The sequence below is a fragment of the Xenopus laevis genome, chromosome 3L (assembly GCF_017654675.1).
Source record: "Xenopus laevis strain J_2021 chromosome 3L, Xenopus_laevis_v10.1, whole genome shotgun sequence".
Classification (NCBI taxonomy): domain Eukaryota; kingdom Metazoa; phylum Chordata; class Amphibia; order Anura; family Pipidae; genus Xenopus; species Xenopus laevis.
This window is the reverse complement of record NC_054375.1, coordinates 113,148,626-113,171,885: the sequence shown is the minus strand read 5'-3', so window position 1 is coordinate 113,171,885 and position 23,260 is coordinate 113,148,626. Positions and strand designations below refer to the sequence as shown.

At 40.0% G+C, this 23,260-nt stretch overlaps 1 protein-coding gene across 1 annotated transcript; it reads right to left on the bottom strand.

Annotated features, from left to right (window-relative positions):
* Positions 1–73: 73 nt before the first annotated feature.
* On the bottom strand, positions 74–17,580 carry pdia3.L (protein disulfide isomerase family A member 3 L homeolog). Its single transcript, XM_018253164.2, has 13 exons — positions 17,267–17,580; positions 14,591–14,669; positions 10,501–10,618; positions 8,551–8,658; positions 6,912–7,041; positions 6,570–6,689; positions 6,111–6,236; positions 4,386–4,568; positions 2,306–2,414; positions 2,090–2,218; positions 1,901–1,980; positions 1,118–1,175; positions 74–570 (listed from the first exon to the last, which is right to left on the bottom strand). The coding sequence occupies exons 1-13, from the start codon at positions 17,416–17,418 to the stop codon at positions 460–462; spliced, it is 1,503 nt and encodes a 500-aa protein (XP_018108653.1). The 5' UTR covers positions 17,419–17,580; the 3' UTR covers positions 74–459.
* Positions 17,581–23,260: the final 5,680 nt, after the last annotated feature.

Here is a 23,260-nt window from a genome sequence, read left to right as displayed (position 1 = left end):
CAAGGTCATACTAGCGCCATGCATTGGGTAGCTACTGGCAAAGCATTCCTACAGCACAGAATACATAAACATGTTGGGTTTAAAGGTAGGGGGCATTTATTGATTGTTCCAAATGTACAAAAAATAAAATTAAAAAAAAAATAATAACAAAGACCCCCAATAATCTCCCAATCTAGATGGAAAAGTGGTGTGCCCCCCCTCCCTTCACAAGCCACAAATTGTAATAGGTCCTTGGATGTTTGACAGTGCATCTAAGAAAAAAATAAAAATAAAGGATCTAGTCATGTGACATTGTCCTTGTCAAAAAAAAAAAAAAAAAAAGGGGGGGATTTGAATTTTGTTGCACAATGAGTCCACCACACCATTTGTTCCCACTTGAATACCAGTGATGTCAAGATGACAATCCCACCCTGCAGCGCCGTGTGGTTGATCTAAAATGCTGCATCTCAACATTAGCAATTACAACTCTTCCTTCTTCTTCTTTTTGGGTTTCTCATCTTCCTTGATGACTGGAGGATTTGTTGCCTCCTTCTTCAGGTAGCTAAGGAAGTCGCTCACCTCTCGCCCGCCCTTTAGGAAGAAACGACAGCCCAGAATTAGACATGAGGCTTCTGTGCAAACAAACTGCCTGATTACTGGCGCTTGGTTATAGGCCTGTGTAGTTCATGCACTGCTCATTCTTGTGAAAACTTTCTTTGGGTCTTTTAAATACTACCAGAAGTTACAATTAACCCTTATTAATTTTCAATGTGATGGAAAACCCTGAAAATGTGTCAGCTTTGTTAGAGAGTAACTATACACCCAACAGAGTGGACAACAATTTTCATTTTCTTGACATAAGCAGTTATACACTATTAATATCATGAATTTGCAACAGAAGTTTTGTCAGGCCAGGTGTGAGAATCTAAAGTAACGGGGAAGCTTCAGAGACTCTTTGGTCAGTTCTAGCCACCCACCCATGCAAAGTCATTGTACAATACACATTTCCAGAGTAATTTCAAGCTTGTACATCTGAAAGCCTAAAGCAGTGGCTGTGACCCATAGCACAACAGGCACATTTCATCTATTTTTGAGTCTTGTGTAAGCTATGTTGAGTATACGGCATACAAATACCTACCTCATATCTCTTTGGTTTTTGCTTACTTCCTACAGGAGCAAAGTAAAGTGTGGGGAACCTAGAAGGAGAGGGGGAAAAAAGTTGAACAAAATCAGAATTATATGAGCAACCTGAAGGGCTATAAGCACATATGGAATTGACTGCTTTGACTGATTCCTGCTAGTAGCCAGGTGTAGTATTTAGCAGCCCTTTTAAGGTTTAAGCAGGTTTATTATGCTTGGTTCATGATTATTGCTATGCAGCACTGCTGACATTAGAGCCCCCTATAGAGCAGGCCAGGGAGTATTCTAGGCACTATGGTTCTTGACACCGCCATGTGGAGCAGAGTGTCCAATTCTACAGGCTGTTAAATGAATCTTACAACCAAAGCCTTCTGTGGGCGTGCTTGCATCAGGATTTTATACCAGGTACATTAAATTAATGCATTAGCAAATTGGAACTGAAATAGTCAGTGTGATAGTGTGATGCATGTGCGATATTAGTGTGACAGTGTGATGTATGTGCAGTAGTGTGATGTATGTATATGTAGCAGCAATCAAAACCCTGCATAACCCATGAAACTATTGGCCAAAAGTATCATAGTAATGAAGAGATGAAATCACTGCCCCCAGATAAACTAAAACTACATTTTAGACTGGTGAGAATTCAGCAAGCCTAAGTTTGCTCATGCTCTTAATTAAAGTAACAGTGGGTACCTATTTTTTTTTTTTTTTTTTAAATGCAGACGCGCCAGGAACAATGTTCTTTTCTCTGTATAAACAGAATATACAGCTCCCAACTTACCCTCGAACTTCATATTGAGAAGGCACGTCATTTGCTGTGGCGTCCATCTTGGCAATCACAATGTTTGGATCATCAGCAAGCTAGTTTAAAAGATACACGCTTGTTAAATATTAAGTCCAACAACAGAGCTTATAGAAAAGGTTAGGTACTGCAATATAAAGCAGATCTCTGCTAAACCAAGTGATTTACCTTCTCTCCAAGTTCTTTGTATTTAGGCTCCAAGGTCTTACAATGGCCACACCATGGAGCATAGAACTCAATCAGTACATCTTTGCTTTCATCGTTAACAAGTTCATCAAAGTTTTCAGCCACCACCACCTAGTGGATTAGAAACAGCATCCATTGCTATTAATTTCTTACTCTCCTACAGCCACCCCCTGAACTACACACATACACACAACTTACCTTAACAGGGCCGTCGTTACTTTCAGGGATGGATTCAGATTTCATGTATCTCTTCAGTTTTCCATCAAAATAATCCTGAAGGAACCTTTCCAAAGCTTTGCCATCACGGCTGCCAATGATGGGTACAGGTTTGTTATTAAACAAAAATAATCTTTGCACACTCTATGCCAGCTATACAATTGTATTCCTGTTTAAAACTAAAGGGGTCAGAACTGCCATCACCAGCACCATGCTCTGATACTCAAGTACCAACACTTATTTTAATTCCATATTAAAAGTAAAGATACCCTAGTATCATGGATCAGTAGCTTGGTCTGGGACTGAATCATTGTATTTGTGAAGGATGCCAGAAGGGCTATTTAAAAAAAAAAAAAAAACACACACACACAATTCTCCCAGGTTCATCTAAGTCAGGGGTGTCCAAATTTTTTGAAACAAGGGCCAGATTTAGTGAGGTGAAAATGTGTGAGGGCCGACCATTCAGCCGGACATCAATTCCGAGGTAACGAGCTTGTGATCAGGATCATTCACTCCTGGAGATGGAAGCATACACGGCTTTAGGAGGTGGAGAAGGAGTCTCCATGCTCATTAAAACAAGAAATCGTGTAGCTGTAACAGTAATGTTTGGGCACATTAGTGAAATGATCTGCTACTTGGTCTATACTGCTGCCTGTGTGCTGAAGGTGTTAGCAATACACAAGTACTGGAACATAGTGACGCCATACTTCTTTAGTTTACTGTACCGGCACGTCAGTACATCTATTGACACCTTCAGCCCTAAAGAAGTATGTGAAAACAGCGCGTCTCTATGTTCCAGTACGTGTCTATTGCTAACACCTTGTTACGGCTTCGTGATTCCTGATCACACTTTGCTGGAGGGCCACATTATTATTAATTTCATGATGGAGGGCCGGTGTGAATTTAAAAAGGGGCTGTAATTGGCTCGCGGGCCTGACTTTGGCCATGCCTGATCTAAGTTTTGTTGCCAAAAAGAATACCTTAGGTAGAGAGAGTACATAAAGAATACCTTAGGTAGAGAGAGTACATAGCCTTTTATTCTCAAACTATGAAAGCTATGACACTGCCATTGATTCTGGGTTCATGGCTCAAATGATTGAAAGAAAAATATAATTTAAAGGGGCAGTTTACCTTACTATTAAAAGCAACAAGATAATTATTTAGACAAATACAGTACAAGAAGTCCTCTGCACATCAAAGTCATGACTCGGACGTAGTTTTCCAGCTTAAATATATTGCAATATATGGACAAACAATCCCTGTTTTGTTTAAAGGGTAAGGCATTTTTTAATAGCTGTATGCACAAAATGTCTCAATGTCCTTAATATATTGATAATGGGTTGAGTGTAGAGGACTCTTGTATTTGTCTATGAGAATTTTGTGGTCACACCCTCATTGCACCCTCACTTAATGTTTTTAAAAATTAGTGGTGAGCACAAGTTTCTCTTGTTTGTTATTGATTTATTTAAACCTGTCTTTGGCTTTAGACCCCTCATTAATATCCTTGTGTAACAAATTACTAAGGTGTGTGATGGTAGAAACCAGAGGAAAAAAAGGAAACAATTCAAAGACCATAAAGAAAAATAAAAGACGCATTGTAAAATTCTTTGAACACTGTCTGTGTCCTGATAAAATGTGAATTGCCCTCTTAAAGGAGAACTAAAACCCCTGTTAATCAAAAATCCCCACCCGAATGGTCCCGACTGCACATACACGAAAAAGTTCTGTGCCGGCGCTCACTTCCACGAGGAACCAGAAGATGGCGCCGAAGAGCTCAGCTGCGATACTCTGTATAATGATGTCAAGGTACATGACAGGGACACTTTCCACTGAGTTACGAAGGAGGGAGAAAGCAGTGAGGGGCCCCAATGGATGGAAGGGGATGGGGATTTTTGATTAACGTGGGGGTTAGTTCTTCTTTGAAGTTTAAGCCAAGGTATTTGCAATTTTACTGAATCATATAAATATATGTAATGTGGGCCGTTATGAAGATCTGCTAATATAGTCTAATGTCATCTACATATTTGGAGATAGTAGGGGAGTTCAAGTCTTTAACACTTACGAGAATTCTTCTTGCATGGCATATTTCTCGCCTTTAGCAGTTTTGATTCCAACAACAGGAAGTTCCCCAGTACTGGCATCCAAACCAAATTCTGTCACTTCATGTCCAAAGGATTTGCGGTTAGCAACGGCAAAATTTAGCTTTTTGCCAGCATCAACAAATGACTTTGCAACCTTCATTACTCTGGTTAGGGGTAAAGAAAAGAGGGATACTAGTTAGTTATTTAGTGTTATGTAACCCAATTCACACGGTTATTCATGTAGTGCTTCTTTTGTGAGCAAACATTTGATCACTGCCGAAAGTTCATAACAGGGATACAGATTAAAGGAAAATTTATTTTTTGTAAGTACCACCATGCAAAATCTCCCAGTTTTCCAAGACAGCAAACATGGCTTCACCCCAATTTATGGAACTCAAAGGATGTGGGAACCTGCATTGTGGGGTTTAAATCTGTAAAAGACCACTCAGCTGGCATTTTAAAGGTTGTGGAAGGTTCAAATATTAAATTAAGTCATTGGGTGGTGGTTGCCTCTTTCATCAGGTTGTAAACAATGAATGGAGACTAACATTTCCTCCCAGTGTTGTGTTCCTGGGTTTATGCATACAAATAGATAGTGGCTAGTCTTCTTCATATAAACTTTAAAGGGGTGGTTCGCCTTAAAGTTAACTTTTAGTATGTTTTAGAACGGCAAATTCTAAGCAACTTTCCAAATTGTTTTCATTAATTTACTTTTTATAGTTTTTGAATGATTTGCCTTTTTCTTTTGACTCTTTCCAGCTTTCAAATAGGGGTCACTGACCCATCTAAAAAAACAAAATGCTCTGTAAAGCTACACATTTATCGTTATTGCTACATTATTACTCATGTTTCTAATTAGGTCCTCTCCAGTTCATATATCAGTCTCTCATTTAAATCAATGCATGGTTGCTTTGGTAATTTGAACCCTATCAATCAGAATCCTGAAATTGCAAACTGAAGAGCTGCTGAATGAAAGCTAAATAACTCAAAAAACACAAATAAATGCAAACTGTCACTCTCCACATTATACTAAAATTGAATTCAAAGGTGAACAACCCCTTTAAACAGACTAGTACTGTGCATTCCCCACTACAGTAACCAAGGGCCTTAAAGGTGTTCACCTTTGAGAAATTTTAGTATGATGTAGAGAGAGATATCCTGAGAATTAGCAATTGGTTTTAATTTTTTTTATTATTTAAAGGTTTTTGCGTTATTTAGCTTTATATTGAGCAGCTCTTCAATTTGCATTTTAAGCAATCTGGTTGCTTTTGTCTAAAGTACCTTAGCAACCATGCATTGATTTGAATAAGAGACTGGAATGTAAATAGGAGAGACCTGAATAGAAAGGAGTAATAAAAACATAGCAATAACAATACATTTGTAGCCTTACAGAGCATTTGCTTTTTAGAAAGGGGTCAGGGACGCCTATTTGAAAGCTGGAAAGTGTCAGAAGAGTGCAAATAATTAAAAAACTATTAAAAATAAAAATAATGAAGAACAATTGCAAAGTTGTTTATAAATGGGCATTCTATAACATAAAGTTAAAAGGTGCACAACCCCTTTAAAAAGACCAGGAATTTGTGTACTTCACCCGAGTGATGGCCCACACCAGATTTAAGTTAAGCACTATAAATGTATTTTATTCTTCCCAGGTGTGCAACTGCCCTAGCTTTCGCCCTAAAAAAAACAAAACAAAAACAATTTACCTGTTTCTCCAGTAATTAGTACCCTTGGCGTTCTTTTCATAGTCAACATCATAATAAGCCACAAGCAAGTCCTTTCCTTGAATCAAATCTTTGTTGTCTTCTGTCAAATGAGGGCAGAGACCGAAACTGTAGAAAGAATAATAAAGCCATGACTACTAAATCCAGGTCTATATATGTTTTATGTCACGATTTGACTAGCTGTTTAATATGAAAGTTCTGACAAGCTAACCGGCATGTGATGACATTATACGGAGGGTGTCTGTGCTGTTTAACAAATACATGCCATCAACTCATTCACCTTTCAGCACTCAACAAACCTTCATTGGCTCATGACATGTTAAATAGCCATTTACCTGCACTTAATGGAAGGATTAGATGTTCCTACAACTAAGGATTTGGAGGCAAGAATCCAATATCTGATTTCAGAGCAAAACGGAAAAAATTGCAATCAGAACTCACAGGTTATCTTGAATGAACTTTTTAATTTTGCCACTGGTTATTTTCTCATCAGCAGGGAATGTCACAGAGCCATCTTCAAATTTGTTTGCCAGGTGTGGTGGACGGAACAGAACAACACCCCTGTAAAAGAAAAGCAAACCTATTTAAATGAAAGGAAGAAAGAGCAACAAGCTGTTCCCAGAGCTGCCATTGGTACATAAATATATTAGGGTAGGTAATGAGCATATCAGCGGCAGCAGAATTATTTCTAGGAAATGCTTCATTATGCAGTAGTTGAAGGACATTAATGATGTGTGTGAATGTATCATTGTTTCAGAAGAATTAACCAATGTACACACTTACTCTCCGTTTGAATCATATTTGTCCACAAGCTCGTTCTCATCTGTGTGAGCAAAGCGATAGTTCTCTCTAAGGGTGTTTGCAGCTTTAAGAAACTCGGAGTGAGGGCCACTATACAAGTCCCGAAAAAATCCTAGAACAGAAGACATAGTACATTACTTCAAAATGTTTAACCAGACAGCACATGGCAGTCAGTTCACTGATAGCAACACAGTTGTTAGGGGGTTGCAGGAACTCGGGGCCTCAAAAATATAGTAAAACATCAATTTTTTTTACATTTAAAAAGTGAACATGTCCCACAGGCCCTACAAGTTTTCTTTTAAGCAACAGAGTTTATATAAAACCAAGTGGCATATTAAAGAATCTTACCAAACTGGCATATATATTTAAGCAAACATTGCCCTTTTATGTCGCTTACCTTGAACCACCATTTTGTGATGGTCTGTGTACTGCCAGAGATCCCCTGACCAGAAATACTACAACTGTACTACTACATACTAGAACTATTACAGGAAGAAGTGTTGAAGTAAAAGACAGAACTCTGTCTGTTAATTCGCTCATGTGACCTAACATGTATGGTTTGTTTGGTATGTTTGTGTGCACCGGGAATACTAGGATCCCAGGGATGGCCATTATTTATTTATTTATTTATTTTTAAATGGCAATTGTCTATTTATGATTACCCAATGACACATACTACTAAAAAAAAAAAGTATATTATGAAAATGGCTTATTTACATGAAGCAGGGTTTTACATATGAGCAGTTTTATTCAATATATTTTTAGAGAGACCTACATAGTTCAGGGGTATAGTTTTCCTTTAAGACACTTAGACATACCCATAGACCATGACTAAATGCCTTAACGGCACTAAAAGCTTAGTGCTCTGGGAATTGTTCAAAAAAAATAAGTAAATACAGGTATGGGACCGTTATCCAGAATGCTTGGGACCTGGGGCTTTCTGGATAACAGATCTTTCCATAATTTGGATCTTCATACATTATCTACTAGAAAATCATGCAAACATGAAATAAACCCACATAGGCTGGTTATGCTTCCAATAAGGATTACTGATATCTTAGTTTGGGTCATGTACAAAGTACTGTTTTATTATAACACAGGAAAACAGTTTTTAAAAATTTGGATTATTTGCATAAAATGGAGTCAACGGGAGCCATTCCGTAATTCGGAGCTTTCCAGATAATGGATCCCATACCTGTACTATATTTTTGAGGCCGTGTTTTTTTTTCTGAGTGGCTATTGCTATAGGTTTATCCCACCTCCCAAGCTGAGGGTCTGAGGCTGTGTTTTGAACCACTACGATACTTTGGTAAGTATATTTACAGCAGTTATTTGTGGCACCCCTCCTATTTGTGATTTCAGTCAGTTCAGGGACCCCACCATGCCATCTCCAGGTAGGCCAATGACCTTCCATATGCCCAAATCTACAGTCTCCGACAAAACTAAACAATCACATCATATTGTAACTGGTCTAAGCTGCCACCAAAAGAGCTCACACAAAGAAATTCTGAAATTCCATCATTTGACAGTAAAATCAAACAACCAAATCAGACAGTAACAGCCATACAACTCTAGGGCAAAGTACCTCCTTTACATGTTACCCAGGAGATCGATTACTTACCGACCACAGAAGCATCTTTATCGGCAATGAATTTTTCAAATTCCTCTAGAGAACGGAGATCTACTGATGCTGGTCCGGCTTGTTTCTTCATAGTACTAACGATTCCATCTAAGGACAAAAATAAATAAGGGAGGCAATAATTTTAGAATATACATTTCAAAAGCACCAAAGGTCATCCTGTATAGCAGCAGATATACCATAAAGCGAAACAATAGAGAACGGAAAAGCTTATTCCACCAATCAAATGAGCTTTTTCTTGTGACTAACTCTTATAGCCACTGGCATTTAAACGATTATTGCATACCCTAAAAAAAGAAAATCAAAGAACAAGATTTGGCACACATCAAATACAACCTCTGGTACAGACCCATATAGGACACAGTCTGCAAAGGCATTAACGCTGGCATCTGTTCCTTTGCCATTCTGCAGATCATCAAAATTTTTAAAAGTAGTTTTTTGTGATGTTGGCATATATAACAAGACAGGAGATCCAAGATAAGACAAAACCGTATCAACAGTCCCAGCTGAACGGTGGCAACTAAGAGAGAATACCCATATAAGCCACTTAAGGGACATGACAATTGCGTTTTGCCGCAGGGATACGGAGAATTGCCTTGGTTAATACATTTAAAACTGCAAAAGTCCTGTGTACAAAGGTCATTTTGAGCAATTACGTGTTTTTAGAGTTTTAGCAGAGGCAAACATTATTGGACACAGGGCAAATTTGCACATGGACAGTTACCCATAGCAACAATCAGCTTTTTTAAGCCAGCTGCAGGTTAAACAATGAAAGTAAAAAAATTGACTGGTTGCCATGGATTACTGCCCAGGTCCAAAATGCCCAGTGTTTAAAAATGAGCCCCAGTATCTTCAATGGCAAGGTATTTTCTGGGGTTTTGTGGCCATGTTAAAATGCACTGGGTGCAGCGAGACAATTATCGGCAAAAAATGGAGATTTTTAGTAGAATTTACCGTTAAATCTCTCTCGGCACTTGGGGCACACAGGAACCGTGGGGTTCAGCTCCTCCCTCCAGGAGGCAGGACACGATACCAAAAAAAAAACTGGACTCCTCCTTCTCCCTCTATATCCCCTCTTGCTTAACTCCCCCACATCAGTTTTGATAACAAGCCAATAACAAGGAACTATATGTATATATACACAAACTAGAAGAACAAAGGAACCAGAGGAACAGTTTCCCATGTAAACCAAAAAACAGGGGTACGTATCAGGGAGGGTGTTCCTGTGTCCCCCAAGTGCCTAGAGAGAAAGAGATTTAATGGTAAATTCTACTAAAAATCTCCTTTTCTCTTATGGCCTTGGGGACACAGGAACCACGGGGACTTACCAAAGAAGTCCCATTATCCCATATTTAGGGAGGGACGAAATGGAGACCAGTGCCTGTTTCAGTCTAAACCAACGACTGATTGCAGGACTTTTCTGCCAAAACTCACTTCAGCAAAAGAGTTTATCAAAACGATAAAACTTTTGCAGGGCCTCCTAGAGGCCATCCTACCTCCTTGGCAGGACACTGAAAAAAACTGATGTGGGGGGGGGGGGTTAAGCAAGAGGGGATATAGAGGGAGGAGGAGTCAAGCTTTTTTTTTGGTATCAGTGTCCTGCCTCCTGGAGGGAGGAGCTTAACCCCCCCATGGCTCCCGTATCCCCCAAGGCCGTAAGAGAAACTTTATATCCTAAACATGGCAACCTTGGCTGACTCCATCTCTTTGGGCATATGGCAGCACTTTATTTGCCCTTGATAAGAGGACTATCAAGATAAAGGGATGTGGCAAGGAGCCAGAGGAATAACCGTTTATGCGCAAGAAAAAAAAAATCTGCAGTCAGTCACAGAATAGATGAAAGTACTCTGTAACAGTCAGAAGGATTGGTGGCTTTTTAAACAATTGAGAGCAAAAGCAACTATGAGAAGTATTGTTCCTCATTCAGCTTACCAGCAGTTCTTGGCCCATCATAAGATCCAGACTCCTCTCCATCTCGGAATATTTTTAGGGTAGGGTATCCACTGACTCCATATTTGTTGCAAGTGTTGGAATTGGCTGTGCAGTCAACCTGGCAAGGCATAAAGGTCCAGTGATTCTTCAGCAATAAAACTGACACACATTATAATTAAATACTAAACAATTGACAAGACTTCAGGGAAGGAATTAAAAAACAAAGAATGTTATAGAAGTCAGTCCCAGCTCTTCACATAATAGTTAAATTTTTTAAACACAAGGAGGAATTAAGAAATGTTATAAATACAAGGAGAAATTAAGAAAGATTATGATTCTTTATATCCTATAGAGACTTTTGAGCTAAATTTGTTCAGTATTTAATGGGTTTTCTGCTCAATCTATTAACCAGTAGCACACATTTGCAGAGAAACTAGCTGCTATACTTTTGCTGCTATTTAAAGAACAACATCTGAACAAAGCATCTTGCTGAAATTATGAATTATGTATGAGTGTATGAAGAGATAACCCCATTTAAAAACACTTAATGCCTCCTTGCTAAAAATGCTTAGTATTATATAATTGATCTAAAAGAAATCACATATTAACATGCACATTGTAACCCCCAATTCCCTTAAATATGCTATGCAGTTGGTGGGATAATGAAATGCTACTCAAATAGAATACTGAAATGGATTTATTTCAAATGTACTGAGGGGGAGCAATCTAATTACAATGTATGCAAAGGGAGCTAAAGGCACAACAAAAATATTGGTCTGCAAACAATCTTACTAACAATTTCCCTATTAACACTTAAACCCGCCAGTTTAGGGGACAGCAAGATGTACAGGTATTGGCTTCGGACTCGCACAACACAATTGCCAGCACACAATGATGTCCCTCCCCACACAATATCTGAACAAAGCTATTTCAGATACTGTTCAGGAAGAGAAAAAATCCTGGTGGTAAAGGATCACACTAGGAAGTTGATGTAACAACATGGTAAATACGTTAGAGTCCTTGCAAATAGTACAGTCATTCCCGAAGAGCTGAACAACTGGGCCAGATCGATTTAGTTGACATGTATGGACAATTTTAACCTGCTTGGGCAGAAACTCAATCCACATTACTGTAATACATCCCATACCTTTATTAGTAAAGGTATGGGATGTATTATACAGAAAGCTCGGGACCCAAGGCTTTTTGCATTAGGAGTCTTTCTGTAATTTGGCTCACTATACCAGAAGTCTACAAAATTAAAAAAAAAAAAAAAAAATGTAAACATAATCATTTATACCCAACTTGTCTGTGGTGTCTCCAGTAAGGACTCATTTCAGCTTTGTTGGGGTAAAGTACAAAAGGTACTCTTACAGTAAAAATTTTAAAAAACATTTTTTTATTAAAAGAGTCTATGGAAGATTGCCTTGACATAATTCTGAGCTTTCTGGACAATGGGTTTCCAGATAACAGATCCTATGCCTGTAATAGATGTCCATTTTATATATAAATAGTTATAGTCACAAATATTGGCCTTCTAAGAATTGTGTCCAATGCGATTACAGGTATGGGACCTGTGATACAGAATGCTCAGGACCTGGGGTTTTCCGGATAACAGATCTTTCTGTAATTTGGATCTTCATACCTTAAGTCCAAAAAATAATGAAGACATGAAATAAACCCAATAGGCTGGTTTTGCTTCAATAAAGATTAACGATATCTTAGCTGGGATCAACTGCAAAATACTTTTATTACAGATAAAAAGGAAATAAAAATTTGGATAAAATGTAGTCTATGGGAAGACTGCCATTCCGTAATTCAGAGCTTTCTGGGTAATGAGTTTCCGGATAACGGATTACATACCTGTATACATAAAAACACCAACCTATTTAGTGTCATTCTGTGGCTACTAAAGCAAATAAAGTTCTGTCTTGCATAAAAAAGGGCATTAACTCAAGGGATGAAAACATAATTATGCCTCTTTATAGGTCCCTGGTAAGGCCTCATCTGGAGTATGCAGTTCAGTTTTGGACTCCAGTCCTTAAGAGGGATATAAATGAGCTGGAGAGAGTGCAGAGACGTGCAACTAAATTGGTTAGAGGGACGGAAGACTTAAATTATGAGGGTAGACTGTCAAGGTTGGGGTTGTTTTCTCTGGAAAAAAGGCGCTTGCGAGGGGACATGATTACACTTTACAAGTACATTAGAGGACATTATAGACAAATGGCAGGGGACCTTTTTACCCATAAAGTGGATCACCGTACCAGAGGCCACCCCTTTAGACTAGAAGAAAAGAACTTTCATTTGAAGCAACGTAGAGGGTTCTTCACAGTTAGGACAGTGAGGTTGTGGAATGCACTGCCGGGTGATGTTGTGATGGCTGATTCAGTTAATGCCTTTAAGAATGGCTTGGATGATTTTTTGGACAGACATAATATTAAAGGCTATTGTGATACTAAACTCTATAGTTAATATAGGTATGGGTATATAGAATTTTAATTAAAAGTAGGGAGGGGTGTGTGTATGGATGCTGGGTTTTCATTTGGAGGGGTTGAACTTGATGGACTTTGTCTTTTTTCAACCCAATTTAACTATGTAACTAACTATGTAACTATTTTTTTCAGTGTTCAATGGAAAATAAACCCCTCCCATCGTTGAGGAAAGTGCACAAGGCAACAAGAAAAATGCAAGATAAAAAGTGAGCAATTATTCATTAACACTTGACACTGACAGCACCATTCTTTGCTCTATATAAAGAGGAAGGTTCAAAAAGGATAAATGACCTATGCAGCACTCTCAGATAAATGCATATGGAGCCCTCCATCCCACTGCACTGGACTCTGGAGGGAACCGAGCAGCCCAAGTCCCAGACCATATTTTGACTCCAGCAACTTCTGTACTACGATATGAGAGTGGAACTTTACTCAACGCACTTGGCAAAAAGTGCATTTTAGAAGCTACCATTTTTTTTTTAAGTTTAAGGTTTCTCTCAGATCACTGGGTCTGCAGCAGCTGTCAAAAAATCTGCATAGACCTCGCAAATGCTGCCCTCCAAACTGACCAGCACAGATAACGGACAGAAGTGGTGAGGGCTCCATACACATGAGACCAATTTGAAAGGATTCCCACATTAGGTGTCCGAACTGCACTTCTTGCAGATTCATGACACTGGGCAACAGTTTTTGCATCCACAAACTGGTAAATGCTTTTTGATTAAACATCACATAACCTGTACAACTACCCACATAATATATCTAATAACATGCCCATGTGGCAAAACTGATCAGACATTACATATGGATGGACATCGTTCAGCCATTAGAACGGCATTCCATGATGGCTACACAAATAAACTGGTGGCGAACCACTTTCTGGCAGCTGGCCATAGATTGCCCACGTTCCGGTATATAGCCATTGATCACATCCCCCCACTCAGGAGAGGGGGTGATAGATCAAAAATTTTACTTCAGAGGGAAGTGTTCTGGATTTGGAAGTGAAATACTCTGGCACTGGCAGGGTTAAATGAGCACTGTTCCCTCCTATGTTTCTTGGAACAACACTGATGTAATCTGGACATGAAAGTTATTTGTTATCTAGTGTAACTATTTAAGCTATGATTTAGATACGATATTTGGATACATTACCTGATAATTTGATATTTTTTCTGATAAGTGTTTGACACTGGAACAGTTTAGTTACTTAATTGCCTTTAGGTAAAGATTTCGTAAGTAACAATATAGTCCATTGATTGATATGCTTCATGTGGTTTTTAACCCCCGTGAGAGGGGAGGGTTTTTTAATCATATGGGTCATGTGGGAGCATGGGGTTGGGTGAGTGTAATTGGTTTTAGCTGTTTATTCACAGAACATTTTTACTGTTGCATGTATGGTCTTGAGAATGGTCTTAGGCACAGACCGAAACGTTGACCCGTCTTTTTTTAAAATGCACTAAGTGCGAGTGCGTGTGTGTGTGTGTGTGTGAATACACACAAACATATTGAGATCTATGCTTGAGAACTGAAAGAGTTAAAGACCTGTAAACCACTGAAAAAATTTCTACTTCAGAAATGCAAGTAGTAAGTGGGAAACTCACCTTAGCCAAGGAAAGTGTCCCTTTAAGCTTGGTGGCCGCAGTTTCAAATTCTGGAGCTAGTTTCTTACAATGTCCACACCTATAAAAAAAAATGTAAAAATGTATACTATTTTAGCATTTTGCCACCATGTTAGGCGAGTGGTACGTTTATACCACTGCACATGCCTAGATGAAGAATAAACTTTGATTCAGTAAACATTTTCCAACAAATAATGACATAATAAAGGCATGATCAGTGGCAAATGTATTTCAGATGGGACCATTCATACCTGTGTGCAGGTTTAACACCCAATAATGAAAAGGTGAATGTATCCCCAAAAACACAAATCAAGCATTCAGCTTATAGAGATAGATAGATACTATACAAGTTTAATACATGTGAGAAATTCTAGCTTAGCACCTAAGTGTGCAACACCCACAAAAGAGAACTCAACAGAACTTGGCAGCGTAAGAAAAAAAAAAGGGACGAGGCCCAGACCAGCCAGTCAGAAGAGGCCACAAGATCTCTGGCAGCAAATGAGAAGCAGACACCACAACAAGGACACACCCATCACTTCCAAGTAGAAATGTGCAGGGTAAGAATGGGAAAAGCAAAATCACAATTGTTTTGCAGACTTTAGTTAAAAAAAAAGTCCCAAAAAAAAAAAAAAAAAAGAAGTGTAAAAACGGCACAGAGATGCACAGTGAGACCAAAATAAAATTTGAAGGAAAGGCGATATAGTTAAAACTATACAAGCTCTAGGAATAAGCAACAGTGAAGAAATGTCACCGTTTCATGTACTATCAAGGCCCTTGAAGGCCATTACAATAGAGAATGCTTTTCTGTGGTTAATTATATACAGGCAAATCAGCAGATTTAAACAAATCGTATTCTCCACTGAATTTGTTTATTAGCATATTCCCACTCACCTTCCTCTCAGTGCCATTAAAAAAAAAAAAAAAAGCAAAGGTATGGTGGTGCTGGTAATATTTAACACTGGCATGAATTTACTAAAAGGGAAATAAGTATAGTTGATCAGTTTTGGCAGCCAGTGCCTAACCCACTTAAGGCAACATATCACAAAATCAAATAAGTTGCTTAACTTGTGGGTTTCCAGCCAATGCAGCTCTCCATAATTTAGGCATGAGTAGATGCTACACACAGCAATAGACAATGCCCCATGAGTAGCACACACACACACAGGCACATTGGAAGCCATCAGAATACAGCTACAATGATCTACACTCCTGGGAGCAGCAGTACAAGATCTAAATGGCAGAAGGTTGCACAGCAGCGCAGGCAGAGACTTCTCATTGCATATTTGGTTCAGTCAGTATACGAGTTGCCAAGATATCAGCAGGAGCTTTGTTTCAACTAGGGATGCACCAAATCCTTTGCGAAAGATTCAGCCGAATACCGAACACGAATTTGCATATGCAAATTAGGGATGGGAAGGAGAAAACATTTTTTACTTCCTTGTTTTCTGACAAAAAGTCACGCGATTTCCCTCCCTGTCCCTAATTTGCATATGCAAATTACGATTCGGTTCAGCTGGGCAGAAGGATTCAGCCGAATCCTGGATTCGGTGCATCCCTAGTTTCAACTGTAACTACTAGAGCAGTGATCCCCAACCAGTAGTTTGTGCACAACATGTTTCTCTCCAACCCCTTGGATGTTGCTCCCAGTGAGCTCAAAGCAAGCGCTTATTTTTGAATTCAATGTAGGTTGACAAGTTACGTAGGGACTACTAAATGGCCAATCACAGCCCTTATTTGACACCCCAGGAACATTTTTCATGCTTGTGTTGCTCACCAACTATTTTTATTTCTGAATGTTGCTCACAGGTTCCCTGTACTAGAGGCTTTTTTTAGTTAAGTTGAGTGCCCCCCAAATTGAGGCTGGTTTTCAGAAGTATCTTGGTGGCTCCTAGATTTTTCTAGAAGACAAACTAGGGGTGAAATTGGGGGTGACTATTCTTACAGCAATGTATGCCTACAGCTGGAACCCCGTTATGGGGGGCCCTGAGCAAATGTGGGAGCTCATACGAATGAGCGTGACTTGAAGAGTCCAGTCAATACTAGTACAGTGTTTGTGGGTTATTCTAAATGAGAAGTCAATGGGCACCAGTAGTATGGCTACATGCACACAGGTGGGCTCTATAAGGCATGTTTACTAACATTGGAGATAAATATCTGGAGAGATTTCTGGAGATATTGCCCGTGGCAATCAATCAGCAATTAAATTTAAAACAGCATAAGTTAGAAAACAAAATAAAGATCTGATTGGTTGCTATGGGCAACATCTCCAGAAATCTCTCCAGTTTTAGCAAACATGCTAAGGCAAATAAATGTATATTATATATATATATATATATATATATATATATATATATCTATATGAATCAGAGTCCCTTGGAGGATATATATATATATATATACATACACACACATATACACACACACACACACTAAATGTGTCACGACATTTCCATACTAGGGACTCTGAGATGTTAGTAAATGTCGGCCAAGTGATGGCAGAGACAGTGATCATTGCTAAAGTGACAGGAGTGGGGAGTTTGTCATTTAGCAAAGGCTGTGACAGTCCCATGCACAAAGCACTGGGGATTAAGCGCATATGTGGGAGGGATGATGGAAGAAAGGCAACTCTAAGGATACGGGCCAGACTCTCATACCCACCAGGGAGCGAAGAACTCCACAAGCAAGACGCTGTGCTGGGCTACTACGCTTTCAAAGTTATCGTCGGTGAGATCCAAGACATCTGAGCCTGCGGCCTGAGTGCCGGCGGTGACAGCCAGGAGTAAGAAGGCGCCGAGGAGTTGCCGGTTCATGGTGGAGAGTTACTGTCACGGAGCAGAAGGACTCGCCTCTACCTCAGCGCTTTCTTGCAGCACTGCAGGACCAAGACAAGGAGGGAAGCTGAGGCGAGCCGAGAGAGGAAAAAAAAATCCCACAGCCGGAAGTAGCTGCTGCCGGACCCGGAGCCGCAGTGTGGCAGGCCACTATTGGCTGTTGGGAACATACGTCACCAAAAGGGAGGGGACTTTCTCAACTGGAAGGCGGTCGGCCGGGTACAACCAGACCTCGCCGAGGGAGAAACCAATGGCAGGCGAGCAAAGCACCAATCAAATCCAGACACGCGTATCACGTGACTGCAGGTTACGGTTGCCTAGGAACTTTTTTTTTTCTTCTTACTCCCTCGAAATCTCTAGGCCAAGATCAAATTCTAGTCAAAGGGATAATCGCATTCACGTGTTTCTTGTCAGCGGGCCTAGAGTGGGATCCTAGAAAGTAGGGGAGTCCATATACACGCGGGAATAACGTGACACAATAGGGATTGTTATTATATAGTTCCGGCCCATGTCTGCGCAGCGGTGAATGACGATACTGATCCACCTACCTGGGCTTAGTTAAGAGCTGATTTCATGTTGTGAAGCGGAAATAGATTTTTTTCTATGTCATGATGATGACACGGTTAGTTGATGTCTCTGGCGCAGCGCAGCGTCTTCCATTACAAGCAGCGAGTGAGCACACTATACACAGTATAAAGAGATGACTAAATACACAGTCTAGGAAACCCTTGGGCAGACTCAGGCCATAACCATGATTGTAACTTGGGAATCACCCACAGCATGTAAAAAATAAACTAATCCACCCAAATACATTTTCAAATGGCTCACCCCATGGCCTAGGAGGCAAAGCAAAGAATTTGAGACCAGTAGCAACAACAGCTGATAAATTTACTCTTCTGAGAATCTCTGAGATAATAGAAGAACAAGTATGCGCTTCTTTAAGGCTATGGCCAGAAAGGGTTGCAAATTTAGCCTTTAAACGTCTACAGCCAGACCCGGATTTGCCAGATGGGCGCCCCAAGTCCAGATTTGCCGTCTGGGCACACTTGCACTTTGTCGCTTCTGCTCCTCCCTCCCTGCTCTCTTGCATATGCGCCAATTTCTATTCTTGGGATTTAGCGTGCAGGAGAATTCAATATAGAATTCTCCTGCACACTCAATTTTAAAAACTAGATAGAATTTAGAAGCGGATGGGCTGCATACTCCTAGGGGCAGATTTACAAAGCTCGAGTGAAGGATTCGAATTAAAAAAACTTCGAAATTCGAAGTGTTTTTTTGGCTACTTCGACCATCGAATGGGCTAGTTCGACCTTCGACTACGACTTCGACTACGAATGGAACGATTCGAACTAAAAATCGTTCGACTATTCGACCATTCGATAATCGAAGTACTGTCTCTTTAAGAAAAACTTCGACCCCCTAGTTCGGCAGCTAAAAGCTACCGAACTCAATGTTAGCCTATGGGGAAGGTCCCCATAGGCTTGCCTGTGTTTTTTTGATCGAAGGATATTCCTTCGATCGTTGGATTAAAATCCTTCGAATCGTTCGATTCGAAGGATTTAATCGTTCGATCGAACGAATAATCCTTCGATCGTACGATTAGCGCTAAATCGTTCGACTTCGATATTCGAAGTCGAACGATTTTAGTTCCTAGTCGAATATCGAGGGTTAATTAACCCTCGATATTCGACCCTTAGTAAATCTGCCCCCTAGTGTTGCCACCTGGCCGGTATTTTAGCTTGGCTGGTAAAAATCATGGTTAATCCCAATGTTATTAGTAGGGGAAAAATATATATAGCAAGGCTGGAATGTTTACAGAAAAGGTGGCAACCCGACATGCTGCACCTTAATTTGTGCCGCCCTAGGCCCGGGCCTTTGTGCAGATCTGGGCCTGTCCGGAAACCCTGTGTCAGCTCCAGTGTGAACACACTCTGCGGATTTCAGCAAAGAAACGCAAGACTTTCTTTGCACCGGAGCCAACACAAGGGTTCTAGAAGCTAAAGAAGATGAGGATACTGCTCGTGGTGAAAAAAACACCATCCTTCCTATATATTTATCTTTTTTCACTATTAATAACATTGGGATAAACAGGGCCGGAACTAGGGGTAGGCAAAGTAGGCACGTGCCTAGGGCGCAAAGCTGGGGGGGCGCCAGGCACGTACCTGCTGTGTCGCCCACCCCATTGTCCGGTCCTGTCTCTCCCCGACTGCCAGGATATTTTTTCTTAATTGCGCGCAGGTAGTTTTGCGCATGCGCGCCATAGCGCAGTTTCGCGCATACTACGCACATGCGCACCAGAGCATAGGGCGCCTGGCTGGGTTGGCCCGGCTCTGGGGATAAACCATCATTTTTACGGGCCAGGCCGGTAAAATACCGGCCAGGTGGCAACCCTATCTGTGGCCTGTTTTTCTACTGCAGGGCAACACAGAAGTTAACAAAGACAGGGCATGCGGCCGCCGGTTGGGCAGCTCTGGTGTATGGCATCTTACAGTAGCCCCTCTGGCATATGCCAGAATCCATAGATTGCCAGTCCAGGCCTGAAATAGTACCATAGCATTTTAAAGGAGAAGGAAAGTCGTTAACCACTTGGGGGTGCTAAATGTTAGGCACCCCAGGTCGGTGTTCCTCTCAGCAGAAAAGTGCACCGGCCCGGGGTTATTCCAGCAAGCACCACAGATCGATTCTCTTGCAGCTTCTTCTGTGCGCATGCACATTAGAGTGAAAAACAGAACTTTAACTAAAAATTTGGCTTTTTCATTCTACTGTGCATGTGTCTGCCCGGGAAATTTGAAGACAGAAGAGGATCACTTTGTGGCGCTTGCTGGAATAACCCCGGGCCGGTGCAGTTTTCTGCAAGGAGCACTGGCCCGGGGTTTCCAGTAAATAAATAAATTTTTAACATTTGGCACCCCCAAGTCGTTAACAACTTTCCTTCTCCTTAAAAGACAGAGGCCCCCATAAGCTAAATAAATAGTCACTGGCATCTTACAGCAGCCATTTGACAGAACCTGGTTGGTAAATGCTTTGCAGGATAGCAATACTTTCGTGAGGGAATAAAAATAATACACCTATGTCAAAATATGAAGAAAAAAAAAAGTGGCAACCTAACCCTCTTAGTTGTTCATACATGTACTGACATGTACAGACCCAAACTGGCAATCTGTGGATTCTGGTAAATGCCAGAAGGTCTGCTGTAAAATGCTATAGACAGTCACTATTTAGTAGGCTGGTGGGGGGTTGTTTGTTACTATTTTGAATCCCTGTCCAGACCTGCATGTGTGGTTTGGAAGTTTCACTTGTACAATGTCATTCTGCATCTTAAAACGTAATATTGGTCAACTGTAGCACTCAATTCAATAAAGGTCTAGTCTTCTCCTGCGCTGATTTTCAAAATAGAACTGATCCAATGCAACCTTTAACTACGAGTGTTTATTGGGTTATGGATAATTCCACTATCCACTAACCCAATAAGCACAGTCAACGACTGCTGCATACATTTTCCTCTCACTACTGCGTAGCATTGGACAGGGTCATCTGTGTCTCCACTTCCTGATTTTTCGATAATTTGGGCTGATGGTATCGGTCAATGTGGCCCACAGACTAGTCAGTCGGATATCAAGTGTTATCAGTCCACGTATGACTTTCTTAGCACACACCTGCATTTTTTTTAACCAGAGAAATGCTTTATTGAATGTCACAGACAGCGATAATAAGAAAAGCTGTATAACTGGTACACAATTCTCCGAGTTCAATAAAGTATAAAAGTGCAAATTACAACAGAGTCATGTATCATTATTCTGGTTATAGTGAGATCACAGTAAGGAATAAGCATAGAAACATATAGAAGAAAACAAAGTAATACATAGAAAAAATGAAAAGTTAACTGTTATGCTCTTTAATGATCCGATAGATATTGTATGCAGATCGAAGGGGTGCTCCCCCCTTTAATGTGATATATCTGTTGCACCAGATTGGGCACACACCTGCATTAAGACTAACTCACACACATACATGCACACCAGCAACTTGCTTTGAAACCCCATGAGGCCATGTGCAAAACCATGACTGCAGGCCTAGTCTCTCAGGCCTACTTATCAGATTCCCATAGCAATATTAACCACCTCAATTTTCCAGCTGTCTGCCACTGCTTTTCCATTGATTTCTCTTTCTACTGTTTATTATACCTTTATGGTTTGGTCTAAACCTAATCCACAAGCTTTTGGTTTACTTCAATGATTCCACCACATAGTGAAAGGTGACTGCAGAGATGTGCTGCCACAACATGTGATGCCCTTTGATATTGGCCTGAATGCACAACATCCCTTATAAAACACCCCTTGATGAGATGGAGGCTATCTTCTTGAATAACCAAAAAAAACTGCAAATCATCTACATTTGTTGCTACATTCGGACAGGCTATCAGAGTACATCACTGTGCCCGAGTGTTTGTATTCCATCAATGAACTATACTGCCATCCTGTCTGTTCAACATATATTTCTTCTTCAATTCTGCTGTCACACTCAATGTTTTATCTGTCTGTGTGGACTTTATAACAGCACAGATATAAAGGACCCATCTGAAACCCTTAAGTATGGATCTGTATAAAAACCAGTACATTTTGACAGTTTTGTTTTATTTTTACAAACCCCTTTTGCTTACTAGAGGTTTGTTAATTTAATAGGAGGGTTAAAGCCAATTATAGCTGAATAGCTTTTGCAAATAAAAAAAAAAAAAAAAAAAAAATTACCAAAACATTTAGTGCTCACTTTACACAAAAAAAAGGGGAGTTTCCATGCATGAAAGTTCTTCTCCACACCTCACGGGTTCAGCTAAAGACTGAAAGCTTACAGTATATGATCCCAGTGTGTTTGAATACAGGTCTGTAGGTAAGCTTTTCATTGTAAGCAATGCCATTAAAAGGGTTAGAATGCTACTTTAGTGTAACCAGATACTCAGGACTGATGTGGAAACATAGAAAGTAGACATAGCTACAACCTAGTCATTTACAAATGTTTTAAAGGTCCACTAGTCCACAAGTGGAGGTCCAGTCACCATACCATTAAGTGGTAAACCTCTATATAATTGAACTATTGCACTCTAAGTAATAATACACCAGTGGGATCCTGTCTTAAACAAAGTTCCCTTTCTTTGCTGCAAAAGTAGCTTCTTGTTCGAGGTGAATGTGGGTACTTTGCATTCCACTTACAAGAATAGCATTGTCATAATGGTTTGATCCAACCAAATGCTCCTATGTCATTCCGTATTGTTAGAATATATTAAATCATTGAAAACACAGTACATGGCACAGTGAGTAAGGGTAGAGGTGGAACAATCTTAAAAAGCTATAATGACTTTCCTTCTTGTATATTTCCTACTAGGTTTGCCAACTTTTCTGAAACAAAATACCAGCAGCTATTTTTATTTATTCTCTATTAGTAACATTGGTATTGAGAATCATTTTTTAAATCATGTAACAATGTCATATCTACACACTGGCAAACAAACATCTGAACACACTAAACGGCGTAAAGGGGTTGTTCATCTTTATACTAACTTTTAATATGATGTAGAGAGTGGTGTTTTCTTTTAATTATTTAGCTTTGTATTCAGCAGCTCTCAAGTTTGCAATTTTAGCAATCTGGTTGCTAGGGTCCAAAATACCCTTGGCAACAATGCATTGATTTGAGAGTCTGGAATATGAATAGGAGAGGCCTGAATAGAAAGATAATTGATAAAAAGTATCAATAACAATAAAATGTGCCTTACAGAGCATTTATTTTTTAGATGGGGCCAGTGACCCCCCCCCCCCCCCGTTTTGAA

Excerpts from the sequence above, each read along its gene's own strand:
- pdia3.L (XM_018253164.2), bottom strand. The coding sequence starts at position 17,418 with ATGAACCGGCAACTCCTCGGCGCCTTCTTACTCCTGGCTGTCACCGCC. Across the intron at positions 7,042-8,550 it reads TAAAGATGCTTCTGTGGTCG|GATTTTTTCGGGACTTGTAT; the intron begins GTAAGTAATCGA and ends CTTCTGTTCTAG. Across the intron at positions 1,176-1,900 it reads TCTCAATATGAAGTTCGAGG|GTTCCCCACACTTTACTTTG; the intron begins GTAAGTTGGGAG and ends CTCTCCTTCTAG.